This window comes from Pogoniulus pusillus, chromosome 29 (assembly GCF_015220805.1).
Source record: "Pogoniulus pusillus isolate bPogPus1 chromosome 29, bPogPus1.pri, whole genome shotgun sequence".
NCBI lineage: Eukaryota > Metazoa > Chordata > Aves > Piciformes > Lybiidae > Pogoniulus > Pogoniulus pusillus.
The window spans coordinates 7,880,331-7,906,044 of NC_087292.1; the positions used below are offsets into that span (position 1 = coordinate 7,880,331).

The 25,714-nt window shown below is 41.2% G+C and overlaps 1 protein-coding gene across 2 annotated transcripts in view; it reads right to left on the reverse strand.

The window, feature by feature from the left end:
* The window catches only part of PREX1 (phosphatidylinositol-3,4,5-trisphosphate dependent Rac exchange factor 1), a 157,492-nt gene extending 144,265 nt beyond the window's left edge, over positions 1 to 13,227 (reverse strand). For both annotated transcript variants that reach the window (XM_064167903.1, XM_064167902.1), the window contains exon 1: positions 12,505 to 13,227. In XM_064167903.1, the coding sequence (XP_064023973.1) occupies positions 12,505 to 12,663 (159 nt within the window). In that variant the 5' untranslated portion in view covers positions 12,664 to 13,227. The remainder of the gene's footprint in view (positions 1 to 12,504) is intronic.
* Between the last annotated feature and the right edge of the window lie 12,487 nt (positions 13,228 to 25,714).

Genomic DNA, 25,714 nt, shown 5'->3' on the forward strand with positions numbered 1-25,714 from the left:
GCTTTGATTTTCCACAATTAAAAGGGAACCAAATAAAAATGAGTAAGCAGCACTTCACGTGAAGGACCAAAGTGCTTTCAGGTTGATAGCTCCCAATTGTTACTAATGACACTCAGAATCAGGTAATGAGCATCTAGTTCCTTTTCACACTGTCTTAGAGTAGTCCCACCCAGTCAAAGCCTATTTCCTTTCTGTCTCCTCTGGCACAGATCAAGAACACGGAAGATCTCAAGTAACAATGACAACACAGCCAGTAATGACAAAACTCTAAAGACTGACGAAACCCATCTCCAACACTTCTGCCCTTGCACCTAGAACGAATACATAACAACAAAGCATTGAAAAGAAATCCATCCACAGCAGCTACCATCAGGGATCACTCAGCACTGGGTCTGAGGGTCAGTTCTGCCATGGGCATCCTGCTCTACCAGAGCTCTGTTTTAGCAAGACATGCCACAGCCTGGGGTGGGGCCTTGGGCTATGCCTATAGGAGTAAGCAAACAGAGTCACTACCTGAGCCAGAGCCTTGCTAGCCTGTTAGAAAACTGTTTGGTTATTTCCTGGCACCCTTTGGCCTGGCTCTACTAGCATTTTTCTGAACAGTAAGGATGGACCAAGGACCATTCCCAATATGCAGTCTGAATACAGCCACCCTACTCTGAGATTTCAGTGGTAGAAGACCAGATCCATGCCTCAGGGCCACAGAACAAAGCCTGGCATTGGTTTATTTACTACATTTGTAGCACAAGTCTCTTGCTTAACAATACAGAGCACTAACCACTGATCAGATCTAACAAGACAGTTAAAACTTTTCCCTCCACACCTCCTCTGACCTATATATTAAGTAGCACATAGCCTGTTCATATATAGCCACGTTACTCCCATTATAATTACTCAATTGTTTCAACAACATTCTGGATTCTGTTTAAGAATCAGGTTTCAGAGTCCAAAGCATTTCACCAGGCCAAAAGTTTTACTACTTTGTTATTGCCCCTTCAAACAAAATGGAAGGGGCTTCTTTAGCAACCTAGTGAGGAGGTTAACAGCAAATAGCTCCCTGTGAGGTGATGAATTCAAAGCAATTGTCAGATGAGACAGAAAGTCCCATGGGACCAGAGACTTTGCTGTGTAGCTAAAACCCACCCACCTATCTGAGATAAGAACTCACTAAAATGCAAATTCTTATCAGGAGTCTGTCCCCTAAGCAGGGCCCTCCACTAGTGACACACTGCATCTTAAATATCAAGGAACTCCCCTCATTGTCAGCTTCCTCAGCCTCCAAAATCCCTAAATGCAACCTAGTACATTTTCCCCTCTTTCCTGACATGCATTTCGTTCATGTATCCCATGGCAGGATGTTCCAAGTTACTCAAACCTCACTAGGATGCCAGAAGAATGAGCAGGCAAAACTTCTAAGGCTATTATCACTGGAGTGAAACACTGTAGAGGAGTCTCAGAAGCACAAAGCTCCTTCTTAATAAATTGAACAGATCACAAGGACAAGCATCACTTCTTCGTGGAAATGTCAGCAGCCAAGGTCATCAGTTACAAAGAACAGTGCTAGCCTAGCCTCCCTCCTTAGATGTGCTCCACTCAGGGAAGGTGTGAGCAGTGTGACCTTTAAGCAATCAATATTTGCTCACTCTGACACATTAGGGCATGACATGCTAGCAGAAAGAACCCGGGTTTACTATTACTGGTAGTGACACTGGCTCAGAATTAAACCAGCAGCCTGATTTGAGCAAGTCAAAACTCCTAGCCCAATCACACCAATTGTCATACACAGAACATACAGTCAAGTAGTTCCTAATATAAGCTCACAGTCTCAAGTTGTGCCAAGGGAGGTATAGGCTGGATGTCAGGAGGAAGTTCTTCAGAGAGAGTGATTTGTCATTGGAATGGGCTGCCCAGGGAGGCGGTGGAGTCACGGTCCCGGGAGGTGATCAAGAAAAGCCTGGATGAGGCACTTAGTGCCATGGTCTAGTTGATTGGGCAGGGCTGGGTGATAGGTCGGACTAGATGAGCTTGGAGGTCTCTGGTTGATTCTATGATGGCTGAAAACATTGGCCCTCACTTTCAGACACTGGCAACTAAACAACTGACAAATCCACACAGAGTAAATAATCAGCACGCTGCATATTGGAGTATTTGCTCCTACTGGGCTAACTAAAGGATGACTGGGCTACAAAGATTGCTAATGACTAAAACACAGTGCTTGTTAAAAAAGAAGCACTGTCATTTGTCAGAAGCTAAGTGGTTTAGGAATCAAGAAATTAACCTGCTGGCACAAGAACTGACCACAATCAAAACTATAAATACTAAATGAGATTCAGGTTGAGAATGGCCATAACATTTACTCTGTGAATCAGGAGACTTCAGCTAAGTTTTGGCAATATGTGGCTGACAGGCCACAACAAAAACATTCTAAACAATGGCAACAGCAGTGAAACTGACCCAATACCCTTACACAAACATAAATGTTCCTTTAACTCAGTTTCATGACTCTACCACCTCAGTAACCATCCTAATCTTTAAATAATCGAAGTGTAGAAATCCACTGTCCTCTCTGCAACTCTGAGGTGTACAACACAACGTTGCTGCAGTTTCTGGAACTGCAAGAAAGACATAGTACCAGATTACGATGAATTCTTGTGCTAATATACTGGGTGAAAAACCAGGTAGGCTTTCATACCTAAGCATTATAATGCCCAGAATGGTCAATACCTGCCTTTCTGTCGCTAGATTTCAAGGGGCCCATCAGAGCTCCCATTCAGATTTGGGCAATTGTTATCTCAAGGTTTGACATATGGCTATCAGCTGTGTAAGCAATGAGTTGCTCTTCTAAGGCTCATTAGGAAGAGTGAAGGAACTGTTTTCTAGCCACAGAGCTGCTTTCTCTTACTCTGGGTCTTGAGATCTGCAGTTCAAAGGGAGCCAAGGCCTCTTCAGATGAGTGGCTTCTACAGGAGGGTGAGGGAGAGTGTATATGCAGGAGTTCAGATAACCACCCTAATATTCTACATCCCAGTACAGATCTACTGCAGTTTGGAGTGTCCACTACAGCTTGACTCAATGGTTATGTGCAGAAGGCAGCATTAAAGCTTTAATTAAGCTTGGTTAGGACTCTTCATCTGCAATAATATTTACACCCTAGACTGCAACCAGTTAAGCATGCTGCTCATGCAGCCCCCAGGTACTATTCTCACTGCTAAATGGAAACACTTCAAAATAGGTAAGAAACTTGATAAGATAGTTATGCTACCAGTCCATCCTTCAAAGAGACAGGACTACTTGCATCAATACAACTTCAGAGAGACAAAAAGGGTGGCAGAGGAGGAATGAATTGAAGCACCCCAGAAGAGAAGGAAATAGCAGCCACTCCATGCTACAAGTTCAACCCTACTTTGTATCCTGAATTCATCAGCCTTCACGCACTCTGAAAGAGCACCACTTTTGACTGCACCTATCAGGGAATTTTTTGTCAACATTCAGAGAATTTAATGGAAATGGTGCTGTATAAATATGGACTCAGTATCCCACCACAACAGACAATGGTAACAAGCAGCAGCATTAGTGAACTACATGTTTCCACATTATCTAAAGCACAGAACAAAACAGCCTGACAAATGCAACTGTAAAGAAACCTCGCCCATGTAGTCAGAGAAACTAAGAGTCGTGGCCATTCAGGACAATTTCAAATATCCCTGCCATCTCACCAACCGCTGTTTGCAAATGAGAAAAACAAAACCCAAACCATAACACACCAAACTGAACTTCATGAGTCCACAGAACATATTTCTACTTTATAATTTCAATAATGTCTAAAAAAAAAAAAAGGGAGATGAGGTGCAGGAGATTTGAAAGTCTTTGCTACAGGAAAGGCCTGGTACAAAAGGATCCAAGAAATCAAAGAAAGTTTCTGCAAAGCTTTGTCATTAAATTCCCATTGTATGTAAGAAAACTGGTGGTAGTCTGCAGATCATAGAATCAACCAGTTTTGAAGAGACCTCCAAGATCACCCAGTCTGACCTATCACCCAGCCCTGTCCAATCAACTAGACCATGGCACTCAGTGCCTCATCCACTCTTTTCTTGAACACTTCCAGGGATGGCAACTCCACTACCTCCTTGGGCAGCCCATTCCAATGGCAAATCACTCTTTTTGTGAAAAACTTCCTCCTGACATCTAGCCTACACCTCCCTTGGCACAGCTTGAGACTGTGTCTCCTTGTTCTGTTGCTGGTTGCCTGGCAGAAGAGTCTGACCCTCACCTGGCCACAGCCTCCCTTTATGTAGTCATAGACCGCAATAAGCTCACCCCTGAGCCTCCTCTTTTCCAGGCTAAACAACACCAACTCCCTCAGCCTCTCCTCATAGAGGTCATGTTCCAGGCCTCTCAGATGATAAAGAACTAGGGAATAAGCAGACACCTGTAGGTCAGCAGTACTCTGGTGGTGACCAGTCCAGACTGCCATTGCACAGAGGTCTCCAGCATGACCTAAGTCAAAGCACATATTGCCATCTGCAATCTGAACCACACTGCAACTATGCAAGACCTTTACATCCATTGCAGGCTGTCAATCAATCCATTTGAGATTGGAAACAAGAACAACAGAAAAGGGATTATGCAGATAGAAATTAAGGAGATTCACACACAGTCCATTTTATTTTCTTGCAAATGCCTGAAGGACACAATAGGCAGGCAACAGAAATTAGTCATTTCTCAGAAGCTTCATCTGGATGCCTGCAGGCAGACACTGCACTTGGGAAATCCTGCTTCCTCAAGCCTCAGATACCCTATTAGAGCAGGATGCCTCTGAGACTGCCAAGATCTGAACACAGGAAAACTGGCTTGAAAGCACATCACTCTCTTCTCCTTAAGGAGAATTCAGTGTTGTACTTCCAGGGTACATCCCAGAATTCAAAGTACTAGTCTGTTCTATAAATACTCTATGCAGACACTGGCACTGGCAAGAGCAATCAGATGTCCTTAAATGCAGATACAAACCAAGATAAACTTTTCTTAAGGCTCCTGTGTTATGATACTCTTGTATAATGCGAAAAAAAATGAAGTAATTCATTCACTCAGTACTGCTAAAGCTTTGAGAATGTCTTGTGCCTGTGTTTTGGGCACTAGAGCTCAAGAAACACATAGATTAGAGAATCTAGATAATATCATAGGAATTTTCAGAGGTAAAATTAAATAAGCTGAGAAAAACAAACAAACTTCAATAACTTTACAATTTAGTCTAGCCTAAGACAAAATGTGAAAGCCTCCACTAAATACTTGAAAGACAGAAGTATAGCAAAAGAAATCACCTCAGTGATCATTAGAAAAAAAATTAGATATTACCATGAGCATTAGGAAGACACTTCTAACATTGAAGACATCTAAACACCAGGATAAACCATCAGAAATGATCCTCTCTTCAGAGCAGAATATGTTGGAACAGTTTGTCAAGGTCCTCTCCAAGACTATGCTTCATGATTCTATGATACAGTATAAAACTGCAGAACCACATTGCCCACGTCTGCAAAGCAGTACTGCTTGTAACACAAACACTAACCTGGGAAGTGGAAAGCTCATAAAGCTTTCAAACTTTTAATTCTCCTATATTTAGGGGTAAACGAGCTCCAGCATCACAATGCTTCCTGCAAATATCAGTCAAAAAAGTGTGTAAAAATCAAGCATGCACTCAGCTACCTGTGGAGCAGCTCACTCAGATTGGTTCTGCCATCTGTGATCTTGGTTCCACTTGCTGATCACCATGCCCTTTCCTACCAAAGCCCAGGGTCTCTGTGCCTCACTTACACTCAGCTTCCAAACTGCTGCTGTGAGTTTTGTTGCAGAGGCACCAGCTTGGCGCTGGGAAAATACAAGGCAGCCAATCTCTCCCATCCCCCAGAGATCATGACACATGTTCAGACAACAACTGGCATCCCTGAAGTGAGAGGGAGGGACAAATGGCAAAAGGGCTGATTGATGATATCACTGCAGCTGAGGAGGCAGAGATACAGAGCCAGAGTCAGGTCAAACACCTCGTTCTGCAGGATGTAATGAGACCAAAGAAGGTCTGTGATAACGGATAACAAGGTTCAGACGCAGCTGAAATGAGTTAAGGATAGCAAAGAGAAGGGAGTTTTAATTCTCACCTGTGAGGCAGCAAACTGGTGAAACTACACGGGGGTTTTATTGATATTCTCTCATTCCAGAGATACTAAAAGAGCAAAACGAACTAAACAGCTTTGCTCACATGAAAAATCTACCTTAGTCCTTTATACCTTTGATTTGTAAATTCTCACTGCAAAAGGCATGGGCTGGTCACACAATTTTCCAAGGAAAAATTAAGCTCAGACATGCATTTCAGAGCAGAAAAGAACCTGGCAATTCTGTATCCTAAACCCTGCCCTTAGACTCCTAGCTCACAAACTGAGCTCTGCAGACCACAGGCTCAGATGAATAAATATTTTCAGAGCTTTTTCTTTACTTTGTTTTGCTTTTCTGTTTTCCACTTCTTCACTTTCTTCAAGCAAACTGTTTTCTTCAAATTGTCTCTTTGCATCTGGAGCAAAAGAACCTTTTAATCTGTTTCAATTTCAGCTCTCAGCAGCTAATTTTGCACTACACTTAGTCAAAACAGTAAACTATACAAGCAGAATTACCAGCCCCAAGTATTCAAGCCTTGTAACACAACCCATAAAAACTTACAAGCTTTTATGTTTTGCTATTCTGTTGTTCTATCTTCAAACATAGCTTAAAAAGGGCTACAAAAGTGCCAATTGAAATGAAAGGTGCAATCTTCCTTGATTTACACACCAGGAACCAAGGTTTTAAGAAACATGTCCCATGTTTAATAGACTCAGCAGAAAATCTTGATCATTTGTGATCACAATTGGCTATAGGTGACTGCACATGACCAACTCGCCAAAATAAAGTAACAGCAAAGCTAATTTAGATCACTTCCTAACAAATTTCCTTTTCCATCTCCTTCTTCTCCCCAATTGCTCCTTTAGCTGTCTCATAATAAAGGCACAACATTACCCAGACCATATGGTTCACCTTTCAGAATCAAGAGTTTATCTGAGTGTGAGACAGGCAGAGAACCGGGTAGGACAGGAAACCACACCTCACAGCTGAGACAAATGGTCTGTTTGCTGCTCTGAGCACCAGAGCTCTAATCTTGGATGCAAACAAGATTGTGAAATATAAAAGAAAAAAAAAAGAGGCCTGTGATGCTTATCATATTTCAAGATGGGTGGAGTGCAAAATCCAGAGATACTAGATCAATTTCAACTACAAAGTAAGCAAGGAAAAGGAGCACAACATAAATATTTTGACTTTGGAGGATGTGGGTTAAATTATCTGATGGCACGTGTCCTAATATAACATATTTATACAATTGATAAGATGGAAGAAGACTTCCAATACCCACATAAAAATAAAGGCTAGAATAATATTAAAACCTAAAAATAGTCCCAGAACAACTACTTATCCACCTTGATACCTGTCTGATAAAGACAATTCAACTTCCAATCTGCTTTCACACCTGCACAGAACACACACAGTGATTGCTCAAGCTAAAAGTATATCCTGTCATTCTGACATTAAAATTTCCAAGCTGGTGGTTGGTCTGTGGAAGGATAAAAGAGCTGAATTTATATACAATATGGAGAACAATTTGGCTTTATATACTTGCAATTACCTAAGTTGTGGCAACTGTATGTGCAGGTTAGAGCAAAGTGTTAAGTGAAATTAAAAGGCTGGTCAAAAAGAAGTTTAAGCAACAAAATAGCTCCCTTTGCAGTCCAGTGTATTGGATAATTACTGTTACTACACTTCCATATGTAATTCATATGATTATATCTACAAACTGATAAACCAAACCTTTAAATACTAGTGTGCCCACTATTCAATGTATTTTTAGAACCATGGTCAATGACTATGCCTGAAGTTGCTCAGGGCTCCCACTTCCTTGCTTGAAAGCTGGTCTTTAATCACTGCAGTATTAGTACACAGATCTGACTGGGATTCTGTGAAATGACCATGAAGCATTCAAACAAACCACCACAATCACCACTCTTTTCTCAATTAACTGTCTGCCACTTTTCCACACAAAGTAACAACAGGGGTAAGAACAGATCTCTAGAGAAGAGGCTAACTTAAGAGTTGCAATATGTGGACACTGCATCTCAGTACCCAAAGACTCTGCTGTCAACCACACACTCATGTGCAAGACTTCAGGCCACCAGAAAGATGTTTTGACATTCACTCAGCTGGTCACTGTAAATTATCACCTGGTTTGATTTTGTCACACAGAAAGGTTTACAACATCACATATAAATTGTAAACATTTCTGCATACATTGTAGAGAGCTAAGAGATGCCAAAGGATTAATTGAATCGTGAAGCCTGGAGACTGAAAATCCTTAGTTTACGATCTCATCAGAGACTTACAACATAATTATCTGCTTTTGTCTCTTTGAAGTTTATCTTACTCCACCAGTAACTTTTAGTAAAGCTCTATTAGCTTCTGACAACTTTCTACCTTGCTTCTTATTTGATCAGTAGTTCATCAATGCCATTGGAAGCCATATGTGTTCTCCCTGCTACTTAAAAGGTTCTGCAGATCTGCATAACTGCAGTACTATCTATCAATATTTCTGGTTTACACAGTACTTCTTCAAGAAGGATTCTGTATTTTGCAACATCACACCTGCCTAACAACATGGCAGACAGGACAAGACACAATACAGCATGTCCATATTCAATGTTAAATCAGTAACTTCAGACACTTCAGCTATGAGCTGGCAGAAGAGTTTGCCCCTTCTCAGACCATCTTGAAGCTTAATCTAGGAAAAGCAAAAATCACTATATGCAAATTACTATCACATTTGTACTCTATTAACATTAAATATAGAACCTGGGCTCTGTTTAATATAAATAACCATATCCCTTGAAATTGATCATCTCCTCTTCAGAGATCTGGAACAATCACAGAGAAAAAGCTACTGGGTTTCATTCTGATACATAATACTGTACAGTATAGATACAGTTCTGATACATTATACTGTAACATAACCTATCAATAGGAGCACCAGAAACTAAACAGGAGCAAAACTGACTAGGAACTCTTTCTTGCATCCAACTCTCAATGGGATAAAAATGTTACAAGTAACATACACAATGAAAAAATAGCTGTACATATTAAATCTAAGCAAGTTAATAGTCTCATTTGTCTGTAGTTCAGTTGCATGGTGCATCTAAGTTAACTTTGCAGATACAACTCCATTTGTCAGAACTACTTGATCTGTGAAACAGAACAGATTCTAGAAACTAAATTGCATTTAAGTAGGTAAACATCTGGAACATTTTTATCAAATGTGTATGAAACTCATAGCAAAATGTTCTTCGTGGTGACTAACATTATTTTTGTTGTAAGAAAAGAGAGTTCCATGTTCTATAGCTGTAATGACACCCATTTTAACAATCTATGGAAGCAAAATAAAGACCACAGTCTTGTAGGCAAACGAGGCGAAGGTTTCTAAGCATACCAAAAGAAAAAGGAAACCTTTCATTTAATATAGTCCCATATTATTCTTCTAAAAAGGAAGAAAACATTCTTAATAAATCAAAGTTACTTTGATTTATTTGCAAATCCATAGAATATTTAAAGAGATTCTTTTACATTACTAGGGAGCACAGGAAGCTGCTGCCAGCAAGCAACGTCAGTGCTGTGAATAAACCCATAGAATTTAGTTGTTTGCTTTTTAAAACATTGTTTCTTGAGAATACTTAATGAGGACCAGGACTTCGACAGCAAATATTTAACAAAGAATACAAATTCCCTCACCTAACCTTTTTCTAAGGCACAACTGTTCTATCCTACTTGGGGAAAACTCATTCTGATGATGGAAAGACATAAGATTCGGCCTTCCTTTATTTGTCAAAGCTATTACCAAAGTTTCTTAAGAAAAGGAACCTGTTACTCTGCCTATCTCTCCTCTCATGCTTGACAGGAACAAGTTTCCATAAGGTCTGGGAACTGCAGCTGTCCTGGCACAGAAGAACTGCAGTCAGTTCTCCAGCCAAAAATTGCTTCAGTAACATATGGAAGTATAATCAATCTCAGTACAACTCACACTGTTAAAAAAAACCTACATCACCAAACCACCTTCAAGTGTTAACTAGGTACACTACCCCAGAAAAAAGGGTATTTTGCTCTGGGTAAGTGCTACTCACACAGAACATGAGATGGTAAGGAGACCCATGGGGCAGGAGCAGCAGTTCCTATGCATTAACATCAGAGCTCTCAGGAAAACAAACTAATGGGAGTAAAGTGGATTTCGTGAGGCTCAAGAAGATTTGAGAAAACAGGGTCTCAGTGCCACAACTATGCTTTTACTAGTGGCATATGGCAAAACTTTTGCCCTATAACTGCGTGTAATTCCAGCAACTATATAGATTATATTATCCTTGCATTGTCATGTCAGCTGTCCAACATGGGAGGCAGGGCAGAATTCTTTCTTCCTGGTAGAAGGTATTAAGTTATGATCACCCACTAAATTGATGCAGAAAGCATGTATCCAAAATGTATTTTTAAAAATATCATCCCATTACTGCTTTCTGTAAGCTCACATACTGCAGTAGATCCTCATTCTCCTTTCCTTGCTTCCAACACTATTCAAACATCTCAATGCAGTTGTAAGATTTAGCTCATAGGAACTAAGTCAATGACTGAAGAAAACTTATTATTTAGAACAGGACATGAACATTCAACGCTTGCTTCTGTGTGGATGTTGTTCTAAACCAAGGCCCAGAGATGGGGAAGATCCTACCCCTCTGGGCTTTACTCAGACATAATTACTAGAATACAAACTCCATAGTGGGGTAAAGCCACACTATCAGAATCAAGCCCCCAAGACAATACTAAAGCAAACCTACACCAAGTCACTAGCAACAGTGACTGTGAAAGGTTCTGTCTGCAGTGCCATCCTGAGACCACAACCAAGCATACTATACTCTGCCAGCATATTCTGCCATTACCTAAGGCATATTAGTCACCACTGTTCTCATGAAAACTGCCAAGATAATGAATATAAATAAATAAAAACCTTGGCTTGGGTTTTAATATATGAAAATCTCATCAGTTAACACTGGGGATATATTTAACTGTAATAACTAAAGTTAAGAATATATGCAGCTTGAATCTGCATTCCAGCCTGTAGCTGACAAAAATTCAGTACTTAGGACAGAGGAGTTTTCTGAGGGTTTTTGTTTTGTTTTCTCTGCAGGGTGGGGCGCTTCTGTAGCTTAAAGCTTTTTTAAGAACCTTCTCACAACTAGGACAGAATGCCAGTTCTAAAGGAAGCTAACTGGAACTTTGCTTGGAAGCTTTCTGAAATTGAAGACTCTGAGTTCAACTATTTGAGAAAGAAAAGAAGGATTTAAGTAGAGACTAGTTCATAAAGCAGCCACATCCTTTTCATTTATCTTCTATGCTAGACAGTTTGCCACTTGAGTGAATCTGAAAAAAACACCAAAGGCAAACTGATTTCAAAAAACAAACAAACAAAAGCCTTGCCAGAAAGACAAGCCAAAAGGTTCCAGGGTCTAAGCCCATTTAGATGAAATCAGGGTTTAGCATTATCTAGTAAAACACCAGAAACAATTTTAGCCCCGTCCAATCTTTTAGAAATCTCTGCAGAGACTTCCCCTGCTTTGATTCTTGATCTCTATGTGACCAAATAGTTTTTTCTTTATGACATATCTGTTGTCTACTAACTTTTACTGCAGGCTTTTCTAGTTATTTGCAGGAGTGTGGTGGTTTGCCGATGAATTCCACATCTAGAGCCCATATAGGAAAAAGGAAATATCCAGATGGAGTATTACTTCTGAACTAGTCCGTGGATAATTTCAGAGGCGGGCATAATTGTCTCCACATGCATAGACACACCCGGCCCGATCACGCATTTGTGTTTACCATTACAGCAACATATACGTTATATTTATTTATAAGTAACAGGCAATAAAGGTAGAGTTTCCATGTAGGTGCAACAGCAACTTCTAAACAACAACACAACAAAGGGATGAGGCACTCTGAAAAGCAGCTTCATTACTGGATCCGTCCCTGGTCGCCCCCAGCGAAGCGGAGACACTTCCCCGCTCTCCGCGGCCGGGCAAGCGCCAGGATGCTGCGAAACCCGGCACTTGCCTCGTTTCGGCGGCAGTTTCTCCCCACCGGAGGAGAAAACGGCTGCCCCCGGTGCCGCTTTACCCACGGCGGACCCACCACATCCCTCCGCAGTCTCTCGAGCAGAAGAAAGTCCCCCTCGGCGGAGCGGACTAGCCCCAGGCACTTCCCACAAGTTGCGCCAAGCACTGCCGCGCTGCCAGGACGCCCTCGCAAGCCCCTGGCCCGCCCGAATAGGAACTGTTTCGCTCCGGCCGGCTGCCCCGAGCCCCACGGTGCCCCTGAGGGGGCTTCCCCGCCCGCATTGCTGCTTACCGACTGCAGGAAGTGGAGGGTCCCCACGTAGTCCCGCTCGGTGCTGAGGATCTCGTTGAGGACACAGAGGCGGAGGCGCAGTTGGCGGTCGGTGTCCTTGGGGCAGCCGGCGGGCTCCGCGGCGTTGGGGGGGCCGGGTGGCGGCGGCGGTGCCTCCATGGTGGCGGGCCGCGGGGCGAGGCGTTCCGCTTCCCCGCCGCTTTCTTCGGCCGCCTCAGGAGCCCCCCATGATAGCGCGGTCTCCGGCGCGGCTGGGCAAAGGCACCCCCCTGCCGCCCCCTCGGCCCTGCCTCGCCCGCGGGTGGCGGCACTACAGGAACCAGTCGCTGAAAGGAGTCCAGCTGCGGGACATGCCGGGGTAGCGGCGCAGCCAACACTCGGCAGCGAGGCAGCCCTGAATGAAGATGGGAGGGAAGCCCCGGCGGCGGGGAGGAGAGGGAGGGGGAGCGAGAGGCGGGCGGGGAAGGCGGGACGGGGAGGGCGAAGGCGGCGGAGCACGGCCCCTGGGGGCTTGGCCGGGCCGACGGCGGGCAGCGGCCTGGCCGGGTGAAATCGCTGGCGGGGGTGGGGCGGCAGGAGCGCGGCCTAGAGCTCACACTCCCTCACACCTACACGTCTCACAGCTGTGCGCCCTCGCCTCCTCGCCCTGCATCCCTCACGACCGTGCACCCTGTACTACGCCCTACAAGCACATCCACATCTAACGCCTCATGCTCACAGGTGCCTCACGCACATCGCTCCCACAGCCTTCCCTCATCCCCCTCACATGCCCCCTGCCTCACGTGCCGCATTTGCACCGCGCACCCAGGCGCAGGGCTCCCGCCCCGCTCACACCACATTCACACCGCGTAGGGACAGACCATGGCTACTCACGCTCTGGAGGGGTGCTCCCCAATCTCTGCTTCCCCTTTGCCCAGGACAGTGCTGGACACAGAGACACAACTGGTACATAGAAGTCAAACAGGAACATGCACACCAGAAAGTACATAAACAGGCAGACATAAACTGTCATAGACTTCTATACCACCAAAGAATGTATATGGCAGATGTGTTTCATGGCTGTGAACCCTGATCTACAGCAAGGTGTCCCTGCCCATGGCAGGGGGTTTGGAACTAGATGATCCTTGTGGTCTCTTCAACCCTGACTAATTCTATGATTCTATGAATAAAAAAAAAGGGGGGGAAGGTGGGTTAGAGTGATTTCAAGTGCTTGTTCAGAGTGTGTGGAAGGTGTGAGGGCAAGGCATGAATGAGGCAAACTGCACCAAAATAGACCCAGACTCAGTCCTGCAATTCAGTGTTGCTCCACTGACTTCCATCAATCTATCTTGATACATACCAGTGGAGATTCTCCCAGTTATCTTCATTACACCACAAGAAAGCTGCCAGGCTTTTGTCAAACCACAAATGGATATTTATTTATTTTTAATTAAGAAGTTTCAAGAGGAAATTTTTTTTTTACCATTAACAAAGTGAAATTTTAGGTGGCATAAGAACAGAGACACTGAATCTATTACCTTGAACAGTAACACAAATAACGTCATAACTTACCATCTTCTTCAGGCTAAAACAAAATACCTCTTTGGGTCTTTTACCTTAACAATGCCCTTTTTTTTTTCTTGACTGATCTTCTTTAGTTAAGTTTTGGGTTTGGGAGAAAATGATGGCAGTCTAACATACACAGTTGTCATCCTGAAGGCTTCATGGCTATCATATTGCATGAAATGAAAACACAGCTTTGCAGTCAAGAGATTGTTGCAGCTGGCTTCAGGTCTGCAATATAAATAAAAGAGCCAAGATACTTTCAGTCTTAGGTGTGGAAATTGCCTTTATTTAAGTAACAATAATATATTACTTTCCCACCTCTCCTTACGATGTAGCCTAGGGTCAAGGCGCACAATGTGCACCTCCACAAACATGACGCTCGTGATAACGTAATACCACGCTGCAGTCTCATCAATGAGGAACGGTTCCTTCGTTAAGTCAGTCTGTAACACTGTTGCTCAAGATGTGGGAAAGCTCTTGTATCACTAAATGCAGGAGGTCTGAAGAAAAAGCAAGGGATAATTCTGGGTTTTTTGCAGATCTCGGCTGTAGTGCGGAGTGCTTTGGAAGATGGAAGAGCACCACAGCACAGGCCTGAGACAAGGATGCAAAGCCTTCAGAAGGTCAGATTACACTCCAAATTCAGTGGTTTTCTTTGAAATTGTTTATGATTGACCTTTTGTTTTCTTCAGAAAGTCACTAGAGCATTTTCATTATTACTCAGTATGTCTCCTGGTGATGTCTTTTTAAAAATCATCAAGTGGTTTTTTTTTCTGTTTGAGGCAAGTGGCAAGACTCACTTCTAAAAGATGCTGTTTAAATAACAATGTACTGTTAGGAAAGATCATCATCCCCAAAGCTACGCCCCCACCCTGTGGCTGACTGAGAAAGTTGATAGTTTTTAATTTGTTAACTCTGTCTCCTTTCTTTGCCTTAAAAGTCTTAGGAATAATTTCATTTCCGTAGTAAATGCTGAGACTGCCGTAGCATCAGTGGGATGTTATCTGAGCAATGGCTGAGCTACTGTGATGGGGGAGCCTTTTTGTTGACATTGTGTGTGAGCTACATTGCTTCCAAGTGCTTTTCTAGCTTTATTGTCAGCATCAGAAGCATTAGTATGTAAAGATTTTTAAAAGACTATTACTTGTGACTGTAAAGATTAACATGTTAAGAAAAAAACTTTCCATTATAATTAAAGGGAGATTTTTTGCTCTTTTTATAAATGGTTTTCTATTATCTGTAGTAAAATTAATCTGGTAAAGTCCAAATCATCTCATACATACACATAATCCTCACTTTAGAATGGATATTATATTAGTTGCTAGCATGGGTTTTCATTTTAAAGACAGAAATTTGTAATTGGCCAGCAAGCTCTTTCATTTTTAAAGGGATATTGTGTGTTAAATGAATGAGACATCAGCTGAATATATGTTCCTTCTAGATTGTTTTATTTTTGCTCATTTTTCTTTTTAAAAAAAATTTTAAAGGAAGTAGTTTACAAAAGCTGTTCTGTATTGAAGAGGATTTTTACTGCCAATATATTTTTCAAGTGAGCACTTCAAAAAGGCAAACAAAAAATGCTTCTACTTTGTAAAACAGTCAGGGAGTCAATTATCAGGAGACTGACATATCAATTACCATGAAATTCACCATCTTTTGTGAAGATGTAATTAATTTACATGCGCTTGTAAGTTGTTTGGAGCTGTTATATTTGCACATTGTCTACCACAGTAGCACCAAGATGGTGAGGTCTCTCCGTGATATCACAATACCAAAGAAAATAGTCATCAATTTGGTGTTTGGCTGTATACTGGCTGCATTTGCTCCTTCAGGAGAAAACATTATTCACTACTGGCCTGCTGATGGCTCTAGGAGAGCTCCCACAAATTTGTGTGGAACCCTATTTGCTGTAGAATAATGTTTAGAAATCCAGAGTGAATTTGTTGGTTTATACTGGTACACCTTTTAACCTCAGCAAGGAAGATCCAATGAACTACTCTCCTGCCTCTTCCCCACTGTGTTATTTTACCCTCCCTTAACCACTGTTACTCTTTTCTGAAAGGAATCTGTTCATCAGGCTTCCCAAAAGCATGCCATTCTGAAGTCTACTGAAGTTAACAAGTGTTCTTTCTGTGAACTTGAGGAAATTTTGAATCAAATCCCTATTTCTGGCTTATCAAAAAAATGCCATTCATGCTTAGTGTCAAAGTCCCTTGATGACAAAGGCAGATGTTCGAGTGCATTACGCATTCGGCGTGACCCTTTGTGCACACATTGTATGTATGATTTATATGAACCAATCCCATACATTTATTTATTTCTTGTGGTGCTAAATAAACTCCAGCTTCACATGTTTTGATTTATGAAAATGTTTATACAGCTTTTCAGTGGAATTTAGTACACCATGTTTTCACAGTTTATTGAACCTCTCTGTGGTGAAAAGCATGTGGACAATTAAAGAGCATTGGGTACACTGTGCGTCTAAGAGACAAAGCACCTGAACATTACTTTCTTACATTGATCTCCACTGGGCCTTTGTGTGTATGTTCTTATTGTTGTGATAAAAGAGTTGCTGCATTAGAAGTTCTTGTACGTTCATGTGCAAAGTGGTTTGTCTGGATCTCTTGGTGAATATGGGTCACAAACAGTGCATGTATGACAAAGTAACTTTAAGAGAAGTTAAAGCTGGAAGTTAGCTTTGTGTGGAGCTGCATGTGGGCTAGTAAGCCCTACAGAGGGGCAGATCTGTTGCTTAGGTGATCATAGTTACACTGTTTCCAGATCTGGTACACAATGTCCACAAGGCACCCTAAAATTACCATCTTGTTTCAGCATTTGCTAATCTGCATCCCATTTCACTGAACAGTAAAAATATGGCCAAGGACTCGTGGGAAATCAGTAGGTCTGTTGAAATGTAGCTCCCCAAAACAATTTTGGCACTTAAGCCCAGAGTATGAGGTACCTCGCTCAAGGTAGCATAAGGATTTCCTGAGTTGAAGGTTGTATCTGGACCATTGTTTTTAATAGTCACCAATGGGCCTATTTTCAAATGAATGCTCCTAAAGCCTTTTGCACACATTTAAACTTTTGGTTTTCCCAGGCTCTTTTAGCAATTCTTTCCACATTTAATGATGTGTTGTATGAAAAGAAATATTTCCTTTTGCTTCAGAATTGACAATTACTTTGTTTGCATCTTAACTTCAGTGTTGCAAGAAACAGAGCTTAATCGCTCTTCGTGCTTTACTTCCCATTTCAGATTTTGCAGACCTCTAGTGTATTTCTCCTCTGTGGTCTCTACATCAAAATGAAGTACCCTAATCTCTTAGACTCTGGTCATACTGAAGCCATTTTACATGGCTGCCCATCTTTATTGCCCTTCTGTGTACCTATAGCAGTTTTTCTATGTCCTTTTAGTGATGGCTGTAATGGATTTTTGCAATACATTAAAGATGTGTATCAGGGATTTGTTCACTGGTACCATGTGTGCTGTTTCCATATGTGTTCTAAAATGCTGCTTGTTTTTTGTGGCTGCTGCTGTGCAGAGAATAAACCCTGACTCCAGAACCTGTTTATTAAATAGCAGTAGCTAATTTCAAACCCATCATTGTATCTGCAGATATGCAGAGTAATTCTAGAAACTTGAAAGTAATGTAGTTAATAGAGATTTCCATCACTGTAATTGAAATCAGATTCTGGCCTGTGTACAGTGGACATGAATCACCTTTCACCTACCTCTGTATAATTCACTGCAACTTACTGATTTCACTAAAGCCTCTGCTGATTTATTCTAGCTGAGAATTAATCCCTTTGATTTCTACAAATGATTTATCTTCAAGCAAGATACACAGAGGTAGTTTGCAGTGAGCTGTGCAGAAATAATTTCTTAGGTCTCCACTCTCCAGGAGCCTAGACTGCCAGTGAGGCATTTGCATTTCCTTTTTAACATCAGTATAAAAATAGTTTTAGAATAAAAACGCTCAGGTAACTTGACTGCAGAGTGACTTGTAACAAATAGAAAGAGGCTTAGAGTGAGTGTGGAGAACAAAGAAACAGAATTGCTAGGCAGGGTTGGGTGGAATTCTCTTTGATTAGAGGATAATATTGTTCACACATCCTGTTAAACTCTGAAAGCACTTAATTAGGCTCACGGTGTGTGGCAGAAAGAGGTAAGTATTATTATGTCCATTTGAAAACTGGGAAACTGAGATATAGAGAAATGAAGTGGCTGCCCGAGAACCCAGTGTCACTATGTGTAAAACTTGGATTCAAAAATTCATTGTTCCCAGCTTTGACTTACAGAACCCACACAAAGGGGCCCCAACGATGTCACACACATTTCCAGTCAGCAGCTCAGATTTTAACAGTGGTGTTGTTCAGGCCATCTGGGAGTGTGGTGACACAGCAGTGCCTGAATCATGTGCTTCTCCGTGGTGTCCTCATCTGCCTAATTATCTGATAACTCTAACATCCCAGAGGAAACTGAAGGTTAACACAACTTCATGACAAAAAGGATTTAGGACTTGAAAAGAAAGAGGGAGGTCCTATACACGATATCATAGGACCTGCACATAATAGTTTGTAAATTGTTACATCTCTGTTTCACTTAACAGAAGGACAGCACAATGAGGACAGGCAGTCTTTTCCATCATAAGGTCAGGTGAGATAGACAAAAACCTATATAGCATCTTCCTGGTAATGAATTCACTAATGAATCAGAACTGCAGCCTGTTTCCTTGCCATAGATTGGAGGGGCCGTTGTGTTAAATCCTAAACGCACATAACCAAGGAAGAAGCCATTAGGGTCTTGTTTCATTCACTCTCTAATCTAGTCAAGACACCCAGTTGCTGAAGATGCTCTGAGAGGAGGTTGATTCTCTGATACATCTTTCCTTTCCAGTGCCTGATTCACCTCTTTTATTGTATTTTCCCTTTTTAGCTCTTCCTCAACCATACCCACCTACTTAAAACTAATCACGTACTAAAAAGTGCATAATTAGATTTTCATGATGTTCTTTCCTGACATAATTTTTGATTATGTAATTAAAGGTTCTCATTGGGCTCTTGAACCAAGAGAAGATTTTTTTATTTAATTAATCAAAAGTTGTTGCTGAATTCATGGTATTTTAGAGCAGCTTTATTATAAGTCATGTGCCAGAAGCATTTGTACTATTCCTGACACAAGGTCTTGTGTGATATGCCCTTTACCCTCTAAAATCAACAATGGAGAAACACTGACTTGTTAGCAAGCCTAGCCTAGGTACTAGGCCAGGGTGGGGGAAAGAAGATGCATCAAACTTCAATACATTTGAAGCAGATTTTTTTTCTTATTGCAAGCTGGAAGTTTGTCAGAAGAAGAAACAATCAATTAAACTGGGGTGGTTCCGAGTGGTCTTTTTCCCACATGAGACCATTTACAAGTTTACAGTTCCATACATCTTTTTTTCTGACAAATTAACATTCTTGTGAAATTTATCATTATGGGAGAGTACAAAGAGAGGCTGGTAGAAGTTTTGCAGATTGTATTGCAAATAAGTATTTGCCCTGAGCTAGCACAACCAACCAAATGTCCCTTTTTGTATTTTTTTCCACTATTGGTACATGAATGAAAAATGATACAAATGATTGTCCTTGGTTTTGGTTATGAATTGTTTCTTCCTAGGGGCATATGCATTCTTTTCAACCATCTGTACGTCTTACAGGAAAAGCCACCTACCTTTTGTGTCAGTTCAACCCATGACACAAAAGTGTGTATTAAAAAAGTAATGACAAGGTGGAGAATAGAATTATCCAGCCACTTCTAAACTCATGTGGTTTACATAGCTACATGCAGAAAATGAGTCTCACTCATGGAACAGAGATTTGAAGATCAGAGAAAATATATTTTATGAAATACATGCTATACTCCAGCCAGCCACTCTTCTCCAGTTCTATTCTCTGTGTCTCAGTGGTTTTGAAGATGTAGATCTTGATTCGGGAGGCTAGGGATTTGCAATAGCTCACCAATCTGTTGTCTGCTGGTTTCCAACTGCAACATGTGCTTAAGAGGTTTGATGCCTCATTCACAAGTTTAAGCTCAGGTCATGCTGAAGTGATTGACTCAGCTGGGGCCTACTCCTCATGGTGGTGTAAGGGAAAGGAGCATGATACCATATAACATGGTGCTGCATCAGCTGCTGCTTTGACACTAAGTGGCCCAACAGAGATGTAATTTCTGGGGTTTATTGTCTGCACCTGCAGTTTTGGTCAGATTTTTTTTATTTTCTTTTCTTTTTCTCCCTTTTTTTTTTTTTCTGGGCAATATGAGTAACTTAATATGCATTTGTGAGATGATACATACACTCCTCTCCACTACACACTAAGAGTAAGGGAGGTCTGCATCTGACAAAGTGCAGATCTTTTACTGAATCAGTTAGATATCACATTAGCACAAAATAAATAGCATTGTAATACATAACTTTGCCATTTAACAGTCTCCCTGGGCATCTTGTGTTCAGGGTAAAACTCTCCCCATGGTTATTGTAGTACACCTATTTTATATCTCCAGGACTGGATTCTTGTAAGTGGGGAAAATTTCATCTTATATGTAGCTCGTATGTAGCTGTGGTTTTCTGCTTGAACTTGAAACAATCTAAGCATGAGCTTCCCCTTTTCCCCTTTTCTATGTTGCTGCACATTTTCATCACCTCCTTTGTGACACTGTGGTGAACGCGATCAGGAACTGATCAGCTGATCCAGCTGAAAATTAACCGGAAGGCAGACAAACAAAAGGTCCTTTTTTAGTCAGATTTGCTCCCTGACTGACTCAGTGTGCAGCCCCCAAGAGCTACTGCTGGCATGAGAGAAGGTGTAAGGTCTTGTAGTGAGGTCAGGGTTGGGAGGATAAGACTGCTTCCTTTGGCAGTAACTCATCTGCAGATCAGTTTAAAGCCATTTGTGAAACTATAGCCTTACACTGCCACATACATCAATCCTGGATGCAATCCATGGAATTATAACCACTTTCTGGTAGGTCAGTGTGCAGGCCCACAGTGTAGGAGCAGAAAGACATTCTGAGAAATCATCACCTGGTTCTGATATAATATGAGTTGACTACAACAGTCACACTGGAAATCAGACTATTTTGTCTTAATCAGATTTTCAAAGGGGGCTTTTTTTTTTTTTCTCTTACAGGTTTTGTGCAGAAACATTAGAAGTAGGTACAGCAGTAAAAATGCTGTCCAACTGACAGCATTGCTCAGAACACCTTCAATTGCATTACAGTGTAAATGCTGTACAAGTCATAACAGGAAGGCAGTGATAGCAGATTAAGGTTAGGAGGAGGTCTGTACACTTTGCCACAGAAGGTGGAACTTGGTGTAAACACTAATGGCCCAGAGTACAGCATGCAGAAGTTCAACTAAATATGGAAGGAAATGGGGGCAGATCTGTTTTTGCAGCTCTTTTTTAACAGATATGCCCCCTTTATTTTCAGCAACTCAGTACTTTTCAGAAATCCTCATTTTGACCAAAACTTTAAGTACAGAAGCAAAAGAAAAATTATCAGAATGCTTGAATGGAGTAGAAGTGAAAAAATAGTGTCCTTTTCAAAACCAAATAAACATATCACTATGCAGATTCACTGCTGTGCTGAAACTGCTTTTCAGGAGGGGAAAAAAAAATAAAAGCAAAAAGGTTAACTTTAACTGAATATAGCTAACATACTACAGAATGCTTTGTTTAACCAGAAAGAGTACTTACCAAGGTCTAAGGTGTTTGTCTTCAGCATGCATGAGGTTTGGATTTCATAGTTCATAGGTGCACCCTAGTCTTAAGTGACTCTAAAGTAGAAAAGACCAAGCAGGAGTTTTCTTTCCCTTTATGAAGACTTGCACTGGGTTGTGCAGTCAATTTTACACCTTTACACCCATTGCTGATCTCCATGATGATTTATTGCATAAATCATAGAAGCATAAAATGGTTTGGGTTGGAAGGGACCTCCAAAGGTCATCTAGTCCAAACTCCCTGCAGTGAGCAGGGACATCCTCAACTAGATCAGGTTGCCCAGAACCCTGTTGAGCCTGACCTTGAATATCTCCAAGGATGGGGCCTCAACTAACCCTCTGGGCAACTGTTCCAGTGGTTCACCATCCTCATGGTGAAGAACTTCCTCTTAACATTCAACCAAAATCTTATCTTCTCTAATTTAAAACCATTGCCTCATGTCCTATCACTACAGGCCTTTGTAAACAGTCCTTTTCCAGCCTAAATAGTCCCAAGCCCTGAAATGGCGCTCCAAAGTTCAGACTTTTTGGAAGTCCTTGCAGACTTCAGACAGCAGCCCTGAGCCCTGGACAAAAAAGCAGAATTACTTTTATCTTTGCTTTCTGCCAGGTGCAGAGAGGAAACACCTCTTTAGAATTGTGCAGACAAAGCCTTCTCTTTGAATGGCTAATGCTGTGGGCATGGCTTGCTCTTGAGCTGTATTTTGATTGCTCAAGCACTAAAATCACTGTGAAGCCCCATCTTTCCTGTGCTTCTCTGGAGTGGCAGAAGTCAGTATGTGAAGTTGAGGTTTTGTCTGTTCAGTATGCATCAGGTGACAGCAATAAGCAAAGCTTGTGCAAGGCAATCATACAAATAAGCGAGCTGAAGTCATTGACAATATCTACATACAAAAGCATGGAGGAAGGTGAGTTCAGTAATTCTGAACCTCCACATTTCATTTGAATGGTCTCTGATATGGAAAATATTTTGCCATTTCACTGACTGAACAAATTACAGAACCATTTCAGTTTCAAGTTAAGTATGCTTCTCAATGACACCAGACCAGGACAGTTAACAGTTCCTTTCTTCTATGTCAGTATAAAATATTGCAACTACATTTTTGTTAGGAAGGTTCCTTAAGGGAATTAAGTTTAAAAGTACAGAGATACTGGGGGGGAATTACAGCACTAAAATATTGATTAAAAGAAAAAAAGACCAAAAGAGCCAATGTAGTGATGAGACAGAGACATTCAAGAAGGTTGTAGAAAAGTTTCTAGTGACAGTAGCACAAAAAATAATTTTGCACTTTATAAACTTGCAATACAGAGCAAGAGAGAAAGAATCTCCCCTGTACTCCAGTCTATCAACACACACACACACACACACACACACACTTCAGTTTTGTCGATATGTTTCTTTTGTTCCAATAATATTCAATCTCATAAAGTATTCAGGAAACAGTGAAAGGCTAAAGAAAATTAAGCTTAATAAGTAGACCTGTTGGGTTACATGTTAATTCTGTCCCAGTAGGCAGAAGATACAAGAGGCAAAACCAGAACAAAGCTCCTTTTGTCTAAATGAAGATTTCTCTAAAGAATACCTAAGAGCAAATTGAGAATAAATGAATACAGTAATGAGCAGAGAGAGGAAGCCTTTCCTGCTGAGAGGAAAGGAAACAAGTCTTCTTAAATCTGAATCAGGGAACTGTCTTGAACTGGTTCTGTGAAGAACATGAACAATTTTGCATGTGCATGAATAAAATCTGTACTGTATGCTACAAGCCAGGGACATTTCCTGATGACTCTCTTGAGTTTCTTACAAGAAATTATGAGATATAAAGATCAGGTGAAAGGTCAGAGAAAAGATCATTTATCAGTTTAATTCCTGGTGCTACTAATAGCTCTCCTTGTAACCAAAGTCATCTCACTAGTAAGCAAAATCAGGGCTGATGCACAGGCATGTGTCAGAGGTAGAGAGGAGTTGCTAAAACCCTATCAATCTGCAAACACTGTTTAACTCCTTTAGGTTTAAGAAATTCTGACAGGATTTTTTTATATTGTAAACCAGGATCTTGAGTAGCTTTGATTCTGTTTGTTTATTTTTTTACTGAATACAAGGTTTCTGCCAATAAAATCTGAACAGTTACACTAATGCCTAGTAAAAAAAAAGCATAATGCAATGCAAACCAGGCTTTTCTGTGCACAAGATAGAATGTGTGAGGAGTCAATCCTGTGACATTCAAATACATGCAAGTCTAAATAGCATTTGCTTGCATGGCAAATAAAATCTCATTATCACCTCTCAGACAGTAAAAATTGTAAATGAGTGATTATCCAGCCCTGGGTCTTCCACCTCTCAGGCACTTCAGGGTGTGGGAGCTACTCAATTTCATTTGTGTCTTTCCACTCAATTAGACTTCTCCTTCTGCAGTCAAAAGCAGTGATTGGCAAAAGTATTTTCCCTTATCTGCTCTCTCACTCTGGCTGTTAGGCCTTAACAATAAATACACATCTTCTGTTGGTTTTTTTTTTAAGACAAGTTGTTTTTAATGTTGATATCTATAGGTAATTGTAGGCTATTCTGGACTAGATAAAGGTCTAAAGACTATAAAAAGGAAAAATCTAGTATCTAATTTTCAAGCCTGAGTATGCTAAACTTCTTAAAATGTCTGGGTACAGAGCTGCTACCCACCAGGAGCACACACTGATGGCAGTCAGTGGGAGCTGTGAGTGTTCAGTAAAACAGGCCCTGAAGATGATCATATTTGGATATGTGAACAGGTGGAGTGAAAATAATTCATTTTCTGCTGCATCTCTGGCTGTCTAAACACTGTTATGGTCCTAAACAGATTCTACTACTGTTAGACACGATTTGTTATTATGACAATGGTCAGAGATGGGGTCGAAGTGTCTTTATCTGGTTTACTGTACTCAATCATTTTGAGTCTTGTATTCTATCTGGTAGCTACCAGGACATGGAGAATAAATGGAAACTACTGATTTCAGAAAGGAGCTTCTTCTTCCAGGGCTACCAAAAAAATATCTCTTTGATTGAAATGTGGAATTTTAACAAAATTAGCCTGTGGGAGAAGTGTCTGCTTTCTTTGGACATGTTGCTGATGCTTTAAAATGCAATAAACCCATGAAAATGGCAGAGTTTGGGTTTAGCCAAAGTGTTCATTTTTCAGATTTTATTTTTAATAAGAAAGTGCAAGTTCTCTTGTGAGAAAGTCAGCTGGAAATCTGATCAGTTCTGTTTGGCTTCATAAGAAAAGAAGACTTTCAGAATTGTCTAAATCCCACCCATTCTATACATGACTACTATCCTTTGTAAACTACTGTACTAGTTTCAGCCTAGCTGGAATGTTTTGGTGAGAAGAATGAGATTATGGGCTGTGAAAAGGAAACAATGGTGATGGCAACTTCACTCATAGGCTTGCTGAGATGTATAAAAACAAGAACATAAACATAGGTAACACAGTTGCTGTGTGTCTCTGGCTGCCTGCACTTCTCTCCCTAACCTGATGTCTGTGTAACTAATCCTTCTGCTTTCTAACCCCCCTGGCTGATCTTCTAAACTCACCATGCAAGTCAGGCAAAGTCTGGGGATAAGGTAGAGGGGTGGAAAGGAGGTGGAAGGGTGTTTGGGAGCTGCTTCTGGGGACTCTGGTTTCTGGGAGGGGTGTTGTGTTTCTGTATTACCTTTTTAACTTGTATATTTCTGTATATAGCTACATATATTGTAAATATCTGCTTGTATATTGTGCTAAGCTGTAAATAGAAAGCTTCATCCTAATTTTCAGCTCAGCTGAGTCTAGTCTGGCTGATTTCATAAGACTGAGGGGGCAGGTAACATCCAAACCATCACAATTACTTCAAGGTAAAATATTAAGGTAGAAATTAAAATATCAGCACTGTGCAGC